This window comes from Hevea brasiliensis, chromosome 3 (assembly GCF_030052815.1).
Source record: "Hevea brasiliensis isolate MT/VB/25A 57/8 chromosome 3, ASM3005281v1, whole genome shotgun sequence".
NCBI classification, from domain to species: domain Eukaryota; kingdom Viridiplantae; phylum Streptophyta; class Magnoliopsida; order Malpighiales; family Euphorbiaceae; genus Hevea; species Hevea brasiliensis.
In genome coordinates this window covers 90,605,765-90,618,909 of record NC_079495.1, presented here as the reverse complement: position 1 = coordinate 90,618,909, position 13,145 = coordinate 90,605,765, and the positions used below count along the sequence as shown (strand labels likewise).

Here is a 13,145-nt window from a genome sequence, read left to right as displayed (position 1 = left end):
TCAATAATTTTTTTATATTTTAATGAAGAAGTTTTATAATATTTATTGGTACTTTTTTATATTTAATTTTAGATTTATAATTTATTATGCACAACTAATTTGCATGGGTATTAATAATTGCATATGTCAATTCTACAGAAAATAAACATTAATTGGTCATGTAGGTATCTGTTTTTTTTTAAATATAATTAATTAATTCAGAAGAGAATAGATGATAGAGTACCATTCGGAAATTAACTTAAAAAAAAAAAAGAAAATCCTAATTTTCTTCACACCATTAATCAAGAAACTTAAAAAGAAAACCCTAAAATACATGTAATTATGTTATTTTAACAAAAATATTATGAAACTGAGTTTGAGCTATTAAGGCAACTCATTATTATAATCAAGGTATTAGAAAATTACTCGTATTAATGTACATTTCTCTCATTTAATTTTATAATTTTATATTATATTTATTTTTACACTTAATTTAATAAATATATTTATTATATAAATTATAAAAATAAAAATTAGTGTATATAGATACATAAAAGGAAAGGGTACTGGCATTCCAAAATTGAGCAGGGGAGAGAGGGAAAAAAAAAATTAATTAGAGAGTGGATAACAACTTAATTGAACAGAAAAGCAGCCGTTTTAAAAGATCAAAATGTGAATCGCAAGCAAGTCTCAAGAATGTCAAAGGAAAAATACAAGGAGAATTTGAAGACCTGGTCAATAGTCAAAATATTAAGGCAAAAATCCTTAAAGACACATGTCCCGTTAGAATTCACTTTTCACATTATTTTCATTCTTGCCATATTGCATTGTTGACTGTTTTTCTTTGTTTGCTGTCAAAGTAACCTCTCTCTCTCTCTCTCTTTTTTTTTTTTTTTTTTTTTTTTTTTGTTTTGCGTGTGTATGTGAGAAAGCAGAAACAAACCCATGAAGGTTATGTAATTTGTCTATTTATTGCTTTCCAAATATAGAATTTACTTCAATTTCGCTTTCATTTTCAGCTGCTTGTGAACCTTGCCTTTTTCTTTTTGATCTAAGCTACCTCTGCCTCTCTTGCTGTTCTCAACAAGGTTCTCTTTCTATATATATATATGCTCTATTAGTTGTATTGCTGTTGAATCTATTAAGAATTAGCATTTATTGCACTGTGATCTGTTTTCTTCTGGTAATTTTGTTGATTTGTTTTTCCCATTTTGAATTTATATGCTGTTCTGAATTTCTCAATAAGATCTTTTTCATTTCCCCTTTCTTGTGGATATTTACGGTTTTATTCATCCTCGGGGAAACTGGGTTTCTACTTTGAATCCTTTTCAAAGTTTATTCCTTTATATGGATTTTGTGGCTTCTGCTTAAATATAGATTGTGTTGAATCTGGGTAGTTGTGAAGAGTGTTTAATGTAAGTAATTTAAGTATCTTCCTTGAATTTGGTTCTTCATTCGTGCTCTAAAGTTCATGAGATTGAATTTCTCTTCCTTCCTTTTGCTTTGTTCTTCGCAATGTTCGTCTTCTTTCCTGAAATTTTTGCATTCTTTTACTAGCGAACTATGGGAGAGCAGTTGGGATTGCTAAAGGTGACTGTTGTACAAGGGAAAAAATTGGTTATCCGGGATTTCAAGAGCAGTGATCCTTATGTGGTGGTCAAGCTAGGAAGTCAGGTGATTCGAAGCTCTATGATCCTTTTTTATTCGAAGCTTTATGATCCTTTTTTATTCAAAGCTCTGAGTTTATGGATGATCTATCTTATATTTCTTCTTTGATTCTAAGCCCAGTTGCTCTATGATCTTCTCCATTTTTGTGTATATTAAATTCCTACTAAGCACATAAATAGAGACATATTGTTGTTGAGTGAATCCACTCCCCTCTCTCCCCCCACCGCGCCCCCGCCCGCGCGCCCGCGCCCCCCACCCCACCCCCCCCTCCTCCTTTTTTTCCTTTTAAATTTTGTTTCTTCTGGTAGATCTATGGATGAGCATACTTTGGTGTGAGTCCAAGTTCTTGCCTCTACTACTTTTCTCCTGTTGGTCTTCTTCATATCTTTCAGTAGGACGGTGTTCAGTTCTTTTACTTATTCGAATTATGTAAGTGACTAGTATCTCTTGTAACAGACATCAAAGACCAAAGTTATAAATAGTTGCCTTAATCCAGTCTGGAATGAAGAGCTAAGCTTCTCCCTCACAGAACCTATTGGAGCTCTAAGTTTGGTGAGTTGAGAATTTCTTGAATCTTCATTTATTTATACTGCTAATAAGTTTATTATGTTCAGTTAAAGGGAAAAAGGAAAGAAAATAGAGGTAAAAAAATTATTATTATTATTATTATTATTATTATTATTATATTTTTGGACCTTTTCCAAGTTGTGAATGGGTTCAACAGTACATTTGACAAAGAATTATTGATCTGCAAATACCATATTGGTATGTAATATTGTATTTACCATATTGATACTGCTAATTTGAAACATGTCTATGTATAACAATTTGATACTCTAATGGGCTTATTAAGATAGAGGGCTATGATTATGATTGAGCAAAAGAATTTTGCTAAACATAGTTGCGCTTGTTGGGATTGTGCAATCTCAGCTGTCCAGTGAGTTGTGCCCCACAGTGGGATCTCGATCACAATGGACGTCTGAGATTGCAGAGTTGCAATGCAAATGGCTGATTTTTGAGCCAAACGAATGGAATGTGAGCTGCTGCCAGGCAGTAAATTTTGGTAGTGTCCTTCCAAGAGCTACACTTTCTCCATGAAATTGCTTGGTCATTGCATAATCAGTGAATTAGTTTGAAGACGCCAAAATTGTCCTGCAGATTTCTGTGGCATATAATCAGATTGATGTTTCGACAGGAAGTATTTGATAAAGACCGTTTCAAGGCAGATGACAAGATGGGGCATGCTCACCTCAGCCTTCAACCAATTGCCTCTGCTGCTAGGTTGAAGCAGATTCTGCAGGTGTGTTCTGGTGAGACTATTTTAAGAAAGGTAGTTCCAGACTCAGACAACTGTCTTGCCAGGGAAAGCTCGATTAGTTGTATTGATGGTGAGGTGGTGCAGAGCGTATGGTTGAGGCTCTGTGCAGTTGAGTCTGGGGAGATAGAACTAAAGATTAAGTTGATTGATGCTCCTGTTGCCTCTTCAAGGTAGTTCAGAGCTTAGAATTGTGCGATGAGTAGACTTCCGACAATGGTAGTCGGTGGTAGATGTATCGGTAGGCTACCTTGTACACCTCTAATTGTATCAAATAGATTTTCAAAGTAAGGTATCAAAATTAGTAAAGATTTCAGCTGGCTCATGCAAGACCAAGCTTCTTTTGTCTGGGTGTGCTCGAGTGCAATTGTGTCTGCTTTTGAAATTGTTATCAAGTTTGATGAGATTTTTAACTCTTAAATGTGAATGTGATTCTAGTTTAAAGATTGCATGTGATTTGGCAGTAATATGCAAAATCATTTTGCTTTGTAAGAAAGAAAAGAAATTCTTTTTGGGACATCTGATGTCATCAAATGTTGTTGCAATGTGAATATATGCTTGTTTGCTTATGCATGCTGTTTAATCAGATGATTCAGCCATGTTCATTTCTGATTTGAATTACGTTCATTTCTGCCATGTTAGGAGGACAGGGAATAGAGAGGCACGTAACTTAGCTAGTAAAGTAGTCCATGACGCTTCCTTTTTGTGTTGCTCTCTCTGTCGGTTGAGCTATGTACTGTCTATTTTGCCTATTAAGGCTTTCAATGAATTGATATCTTTGAGGAGAAAAAAAAAAAATTCAGATGATTCAGCAGCCACGTGTTCAAGTGTAATCAAGTTTTCAAAGTTTGTACAATAGTCCAATGAGAATAATGTGATGTCATCATTGTTGTTTGTTGGAAAATTTTATTTAGACTTAGGCTTCGATTGATTTATCTGAAATATTTTTTTGAAAAATGTTTTTCATATTTTTTATCACTTAGATTATTTAAAAAAATTGATTAATAAAAAATATTTTCTTTATGAAATAAAAAATTAAATTTTTTTAAAGAAAATTTTTATTTTTTAAAAGGAAAAGTATTTTTTACTTTAATAATTTTATTAAAATATGAATAAAATAAATATATATTATTAATTTAATATTATAATTAAGAACATATTTTTTAGAATACATTTTGCATAGAAAATTTTTTCATAGAATAGAAGAACCTTAGTCTCTGTTTATTTTATGAAAAATATTTTTTTAAAAAATATTTTTTTTATTTTATAATATTTGAGGCATTCAAAAAAATAGGTCAATAAAAATATTTTTTAATTGAAATAAAACAATGCAATTTTTAAGAGAAATGACTTTCTACTTTTAAAAGAAAAATTATTTTTTAAACTTTGACAATCTTGTTAAAATATAAAAATATTTATATATATATATAATATAAATACATACTATTAATTTAACATTGTAATAAAAAATATTCAAGTTATTTTCTATAAAACAAATGGAGTCTTAATTTATTATAATTTAAACTATAAATATATAACATGTGAATGGTCATATATATATATATATATATATATATATATATATATATATATATATATATATATATATATATATATATATATATATATTGATTTCACGATAAATCAAGTCTAAGCAAATATTTCTATTATTTATTTATTTTGTTCATTATATTTGTTTTATCCTTTGAAGTATCCATCAAGGTAATGTTGAAGCTAATGAAACTAATTTTACCTCATTGCAATTGTGGAAGCGTTAAACCCATAAAAAAATATAAATAAATAAAACAACATAACAACGATATTTACATGGTTGATGTTCTCCTAAAGGTATATCATCTTCTACTATCAATAATCTTATAAAATAAATCATTAAATTCAAAGTTTTACTCACTGCTCATAAATCTCATTATACTCAAGAGATTTCACATGTTACTCTATTAAATACATTAATTTGTTTCTCCCATTGATTTTTAGACATAATTAAATATTTATTACTTTAACTTCACAGTATACTGTGAATGTCTTCTCTCTAGATTACAATGGATGATAATCCTTTATTCTTTAATTATGCACACTCTTTCCATGGGTTTAAGTTAAAATAATCTTTCTCATAATACTCTTATTAGTTCCCTCAATCCTAATCTAAATAAAAGTCTCACTCAAATTTAGAATAACGCTATTTTATAAATATTTAAATATTATAATAAAAAATGAAATATATATATATATATATATATATATATATATATATATATATATATATATATATATATATATATATATATATATATATACTGTATAAAGTTTTAGGCATATGGAATATATGTAAACATGCATTAATAGCATTGAATAGAAACGCTAAGTTAATTAGGTACCACTTAGGATTTATATATTTTTATCAAATAAATGTAATTAAAATAGTAAAATAAATAAAATAATATTTTTATTTTAAATAGATAATTAATTATATATATTAAATTAATTAATTATATTTATCTCCTATATTAATTTTTTATTTAAAAATGTAAGTAATAATAAAGAAATTTATAAAAATTTTCATGATATTATAATTACTTATAATTATTAGTCATAATTATATTAAAAAAAAACACAAGTGTTGAATACATTATAATCCTATGTGGTGCAAATAAATTATTTTTTCGTATCGCGAGAAAACATATTTATTTTATATATTGCTCAATTTATCTACAATTTTTATAATATAATTTTAAATTTTAAATAATTTTAAAATATAGTATGCATGAATTTTTACAAAGAATAAATATTAAAAATTTTAAAAAAAATAAAAAGGAAACTTAAAGAAATTTAAAATTAAAATAAAATATTGATGAAATATTTAATAATTTCATTAAAAAATTAAATTTTAAATAATGAAATAAGTAAATGTGATAATATTTTGATAACCCATTTAAATGACCAAAAATACTGATAATTTGTGTCAACATTTTAATATTTATGGTTTTAATTAAGATAGCTTCAACATATATAAAACCTTAAATTTTGATCTGATCATTTTTTTTTATGATTTTAAATGCAATTTATATATGATAGGAGTGGTAAGCAGTATCAAATAAAACTTAGAAGTATAAGTATGGAAATAGTTATTTAAAAAAAATGAAAATTGATATAAGCATAAACCTTTAGGGTTAAATTTTTCCCTTTTCTTTTTAAAAAATGAAATTAAATTAATTTCTATCTATAAATTTTTTTCTGTTGAGGCAGTGAGTGTAGAATAGACTTTGAGGCGTGATGAATCATTATCTTTAAGGTATTAATTGCCCCTACTAGATTGTTGTAAGGTTATGACAATATACCTTCAAGATACAACAAAGCCTGAAATCTGCAGACAGCAACTCCTAAAGATTTCCCTTAAGAACTCTTTATACGAACCGAATTTAGAAATACCAGAAGAAAAGAAGAAGAAGTAGAAGTAATATATATATATATATATATATATATATATATATATATATATATATATATATATATATATATATATATATATATATATATATATATATCTGGATTGAAAAACTCATCCATATTTATAAAGAATGAAAAGTCATGGCACCTTTACTAGATAGACACATCTGTCTATCTCCAATAGATACAACTGTTTGTGTAAAAGATATGTTTATTTATTAACAGATACCTATACAAATAGTTGTGACTATTTGTATAGAATAGACATGTCTGTTTATTAACAGACACCTATACAAACAGTTATGACTGTTTATATAGAATAGACACGTCTGTTTATTAACAGACATATCTATTTGTTAATAAACACATATGTTCGCAATTTATTTATGAAAATTACAATAAAATAATTATTTTATTTCAAATATATACTTGCCAAGTGTCATAATAGAATAATATATATATAATTCTATACATATTTCACTCTTGTCATTCCTTCACATTCTTATACTTTAACAATATAGGAATTATTTCTCTCTATATTGTTTAACATTCAAGCTATTTATAACAATCCCCCACTTAGCTTGTATTGTTAGATCCCATTGTTTCATGCATAATAAAAAGTATCTTTCGATTTAAACTTTTCCTTAGTGTAAGTACTTCAAAGTTCTAAAGAAATCATGGTGGTCTTAGCTTAAACCTAGATTCTTATTAAATAGAACCAGAAATACTATACACACGAATCAATTACTTCGACTTAAAAAGTTCACCAAAATTTTAGCACGAATATGGCCTTACGCTACCTCCTGTTTTCATGAACATTTACAAAAGTTATTCTCACTTTTGTTGAAGCGGCACCACTTCCTATATTTATATATGAGAAGTTTCTTTTGTATTAATATTAAACTTCATTAAGAGTATAAATATTCATCATTATTCCATTAACTTAGTACACTAAGTACTTAATTACAACATTTACTAATGACTTGTTTTTACCCTTTAAACTTTATTTAGTAATAATACTATAAAGTATGGTTCCCATCAGTGGTAAATTTAATGAAATATTCTAAACTCTAATCAACACATGTAATTATGATCATAACTCTTGAGAGCCATTTTATTAAAGGATTTGCTAGATTATTATAGGATTTAATATAAACATGGTAATAATACCATTAGAGACAAATTGTCTTACATTTTCATGTCTTCAGCTTTTATGTATATACTTTCAATTATATATTTTACTATAAGCTTTACCCATCATGAGTTGACTATCACAATATAAAGAAATAGATGGCACAGGTTGTGGCCACAACTTAATATCCGATAACAAGTTTCTCAGTCATTCTGCTTCTTTACCAACATTTGCCAAAGTTATAAATTCGGATTCCATCGTAGAATGAGTTATACAAGTTTGTTTCCTTGATGCCCAAAAAACCTCTACCTAAAGTGGACACCAAACCAAATGTTGACTTATTATCCTTAATACTACTTATCTAATTAGCATTTGTATAATCCTATGATCTCCACCATATTTGTTTCACTAGTCAATCATATAATTACATGTTTATAACATGAACTACATAAATAATTCACAGTGTAAATATGTACCTTATTTGCAGAAATAAATTACTCTATACCTTATTTAAAATGAGAGCATCCAAAAATAAAGAACCAAGCTAAACTTGCACACACACACAAATGCATACTCATTTGTTCTTTTGTCACTTATTATAAATGACTTGTAAGGCTCTTATTTTTACTACTCATAAAGTACTAACCTTTTGACTAATAAATTCATCTCTTTGTGCATGTAACTATTAAGAAGAATAGCATCTTTTAATTTGGTTACATCTTTTGGCTAAGGGACACAACTTTTTATATGGATACAACTCTTTATATGGTTTTAACAAAATTGAAAATTTATTGCATAATAATATATAGTTTATAATTCTTTTTTTTTTAATATTCAAAAACCCTTGTATGTTCCACACTAGGACTATTAGTATATCTTAACAATTTACATATTGCAAAAATAATATCAGGAGTAGTGCAATGCATAACATACATTAAGCTACCAATAGCACTAGCACACTCAATTTGAGTAATTATTCTATCAAAATTTTCAGTCAATTTGTAATAAATATCATATGGAGTATTTGTTTCCCTCAATATAATGAAATTGACAAAGAGTAAAACCCCATTATGTTATAACTAAGTAGTTTTAGGCAGATCCCTCAAGGATAATAAGCAAAATATAAATTTAGACAATAATTTTAAAATTCTCCCAATAATAAATTAACGAATAATAATATTGATTGTAGGTAAAAATGAAGAGAAAGGACAAAAAAAGAAAAGTTAATAGATTTTTGTTCCAAACTGTTATTTATAAAGTATTTGCATCTCTTTGAATATATACAATAGTTTACTTTGTATCTATTAGAATAATTACATCTGTTCACTTACACCTTTTAGAATAAATACAATCGTTCACTTTGTATTTCTTAGAACAATTACATCTGTTCATTTATACCTTTTACAACAGCTACAACTGTTCACTTTGTATCTCTTAGAATAATTACATCTGTTCACTTATGCCTCTTAGAACATATACAACCGTTCACTTATACCTCTTAGCACAGATACAACCATTCACTTATACCTCTTAGAATAGATACAACCATTCACTTTGTATCTCTTAGAACAATTATATTTATTCACTTATATCTTTTACAACAAATACAACCGTTCACTTTGTATCTCTTAGAAAAATTACATCTGTTCACTTATACCTCTTAGAACATATACAATCGTTCACTTATATCTCTTAGAACATATACAACCATTCACTTATACCTCTTAGAACATATATAACTATTCACTTTGTATATCTTAGAATAATTATATTTATTCATTTACACCTTTTAAAACAGATATAACTATTGGTAATAAATAGTTCATTTTGATGCCTTTTAATGAACAGATATAACTCTTTTAAAATGAGATAAATTTTATTATCACTAATATTTTTAACAATATCCCCACCTAGTTAGTAATAGACACAATTAATATGAATTAGGATTTATGCATATAAAAATATTTTTTCGACTTATGCTCATAAATCTTATTACCTTCTTTAACACATTTACCATAAGTTTTAGCATCATAATATAACCTTATATTTCTTCTGATTATAAGAATGTCATCAACATAAAACAAATTATCACATAAAAAACTTTTTAATGTGTAAGTATTTTTGAATCTGTTTAAGAGAAAAGTCGTATGTGGCATACAGTAATTTCTTTCTATAATCATTCAAACTAGAAGTATGATGTGTTATTGTTCCTCATAATTGCAATGATTGAGGAACTAACATCTGATGAGTTATTGAGAATATGAGCTCCGCATGGCAATTTATCTTCTTTTCTTGATCTGCTTTTACCTTCTTAGTAAATATAATTTGTTCCTTAAAATGATCAAGTTTCACGAACTCTTAATTCATCACGGAAATATGCTTAGACTCTATTGCGATTAATACCTTAAAATTGTTGAGGCAGTGGGTGTATAATAGGCTTTGAGGCATGATGAATCACTATCTTTAAGGTATTAATTGCCCCCACTAGATTGCTGCAATGTTATGGCAATATACCTCCAGGATACAACAAAGCCTGAAATCTGCAGACAGCAACTCCTGAAGATTTCCCTTAAAAACTCTTTATACAAACCGAATTTAGAAAGACTAGAAGAAAAGAAGAAGAAGTAGAGGTAGAAGTAGTGTATATATATATATATATATATATATATATATATATATATATATATATATATATATATATATATATATATATATATATATATATATATATATATATATATATATATCTGGATTGAAAAACTCATCCATATTTATAAGGAATGAAAAGTCATGACACCTTTACTAGATAGCTACATCTGTCTATCTCCAATAGATACAACTGTTTGTGTAAAAGATATGTTTATTTATTAATAGATACCTATACAAATAGTTGTGACTTTTTGTATAGAATAGACATGTCTGTTTATTAACAAACACCTATACAAATAGTTGTGACTGTTTGTATAGAATAGACATGTCTGTTTATTAATAGACATATTTACTTGTTAATAAACACATCTGTTCATAACTTATTTATGAAAATTATAATAAAATAATTATTTTATTTCACACATATACGTGCAAAGTGCTATAATAAAATAACATATATTTATTTATATATATATATATATATATATATTCTATACATATTTCACTCTTGTTATTTCTTCACTTTCTTATATTTTACTTTCTTATATTTTAATAATATAGGAATTCTCTCTCTATACTGTCTAACATACAAGCTATTTATAACATTGTCAACAACGACATGATTGGTTATCATTTTGGATGATTTATTTTATGGTCTTTTTATGATCTAAGTTTTTTTTTTTTTATATATCTAATTTTTTAGTTATTTTAAAGTTTTTTTTTCTTATAGAAGAGATAATTTAATTTATTTTAAATTAATCTAAGAAAAATTTAGCATAAATGTGTCACTAAATCCTTCAGAACTCCTAAAAATTGGGTATACTCATGCTAAACGAAAAAAATAGGGAAATAACTATTAAAAAGGAAAATAAAAAATAATAATTGAGCCACCTAATTTTTTTTTTAATTGAAAAACCTCAGATAATTTGAATTATAAAGTTTTTTTTTTTTATTTTTAAAATAATTATAAAGTGGTATTTGATTGACCAGTAATTTCAGGATTATATTTTACTCTCCATGTTGGTTTCTTTAATATTTTATGAATTTAGGGAAGAGTATTTGCGAATACTCTGCCAAAATTTAGATGCATTAATTTCGTTCTAAATCTAATTATTAATATTGAATCTATTTAATTTTATATATTTTAATAATAAAATAATTTTTATTAATAATTTATATTTTAAAAATTTAATAATGCTATAAAATATTTAAATTTTTTTATTTAAAATATTATATATAAAAAGTTATAAATATTATTATTTAAAATATATATTTTATATTTAATTAATTATTTATATAAATGGGTTTAAGTTATGGCAGGGAAGGAGTCAAAAAATTTTCTTTGGGGGGCCTAAATACAATACATCGATGATATATATATAATTTATGTTATACCAAATCATATAATTTAATAGTATAAAATTCAAAAACATAATAATCATTAAAATTAAATAGAAATTAGATATTAATAAAACAATAAAATAAATATATTAGTTAAAAATAAATGCATATTTAAATTAATCTATGTAAAATATGCATAAAAATTGACACTACTAATTTAATTTACTTATACAGATATAAATAAAATAATTTTTTTAATTTGAATGTAATAAATAATAGAAAGTTAAATGAGAGGGAAGATGAAGTAAAAAAAATTATATTCTACCCATAGAATGAGAAGAGAGCAAAAATAAAAATAAAAAATAAAAAAAACCCAATCTGAGTTTAGATTATGTGATAGAAAATTATTAAATTAGCTTAAATTTAATTTTTAATAACAACCACTAATCAAATTTTAATTTGTAAATATAAAATTTTGATTAATTATTGAACTTTTATATTTATTTACTGACAATCAAATAATTCTAATATTTCAATTTAAATTATAATGTATAAATTATAAATTATTAGGGTTCAATAGAAAATTTAAAGGGAGCAATTGATGAAAAATAAAATTTATTATACATCAATTTTTTTTATATATAAATACATAGATAGACTAATAAAAAAATTTTGAGAAATTAATTAATTAAAAAAATTAAAATTTAATGTATCTATTAAAAATTTTTAAAAATAATTGAGGGGTCAAAACTATCTCTAGTCTCTCTTATCTACCTTCTTCATTACATATTACATATATATACTGAAAAAAAAAAAAAATCATGAAGTTTGGGGTCCAAGGCCATCCCTAGCCCCTTCCCCTCTGCTACTGATTAATAGGTATTCGATATATAAAATTTGACATATCCTAAAATTTAAAAAATTGTGTTAAATTTTATTAATAAAATTACTATTTTAAAAAATAAATTGTAATATATTTTATGTAACGCCCTTACTTTAGACCGTCCGTACATTCTACTGTTTTGATAACTAACATATGTTCGGACAACCAGAATATCTGGAATTACACTCAAACTAGAGTGAGGAGATATAAATTGATTGAATAAAGATCAAGAAAAATTAAGAAAAAAATAAAAGAAATGAAATGCCAATAGGTTAAAGGAGTCGAGGTCCCGGCGATGGGTAACCCTAACGGAAAGCTACTATGAAGACAGTTGCCAACCCTCAGACTCGTGGGGAACCCTGTGAGATAAATATTTGGGATTTAATTAAAGGATTTATGAGGTTTAAATGATAATAAAAATATCAAGGAGATACAAGAAAATTTATGCTAATTGGTAAAGACAATTAAAACTCGTTGAACATAATGAAGGGCATTTTGATCATTTTACCCTCAGTGTTGAATCTTGACCTTCAATAAAAAAGAGTGAGGATAAAACATTTAAAATAAATAAAAATCATAAGTTGTGTAATGGAAAAAAGAAAAGAAAGCAAAAAGAAATAAAATTGAATTATGACATAAACATTACCATATGATGACACAAGCATGACTAAGCATGATGATAAAATGACATCATTAAAAATTTAATGTAATTA

General features: G+C 25.9%; 1 protein-coding gene across 5 annotated transcripts; it reads left to right on the top strand.

The window, feature by feature from the left end:
- Positions 1-684: 684 nt before the first annotated feature.
- Positions 685-3,479, top strand: LOC110637244 (protein C2-DOMAIN ABA-RELATED 11). Of its 5 annotated transcripts, XM_058144051.1 has the most exons (5): positions 872-930; positions 999-1,067; positions 1,537-1,653; positions 2,104-2,199; positions 2,843-3,479. In XM_058144051.1, exons 3-5 carry the CDS (start codon positions 1,543-1,545, stop codon positions 3,137-3,139), a joined length of 504 nt encoding a protein of 167 aa, XP_058000034.1. In that variant the 5' UTR covers positions 872-930; positions 999-1,067; positions 1,537-1,542; the 3' UTR covers positions 3,140-3,479. The 5 variants fall into 5 exon arrangements, with proteins under 5 accessions (XP_021642946.1, XP_058000033.1, XP_058000034.1 ...); XM_021787254.2 differs by lacking the exons at positions 872-930; positions 999-1,067 and adding an exon at positions 685-838; XM_058144050.1 differs by lacking the exon at positions 999-1,067 and having other exon boundaries at positions 849-930.
- Positions 3,480-13,145: the final 9,666 nt, after the last annotated feature.

Coding starts and splice junctions, on each gene's coding strand:
- LOC110637244 (XM_058144050.1), top strand. Junction 1,654..2,103: donor TGGTCAAGCTAGGAAGTCAG/GTGATTCGAAGC, acceptor CTCTTGTAACAG/ACATCAAAGACCAAAGTTAT. Junction 2,200..2,842: donor CTATTGGAGCTCTAAGTTTG/GTGAGTTGAGAA, acceptor ATGTTTCGACAG/GAAGTATTTGATAAAGACCG.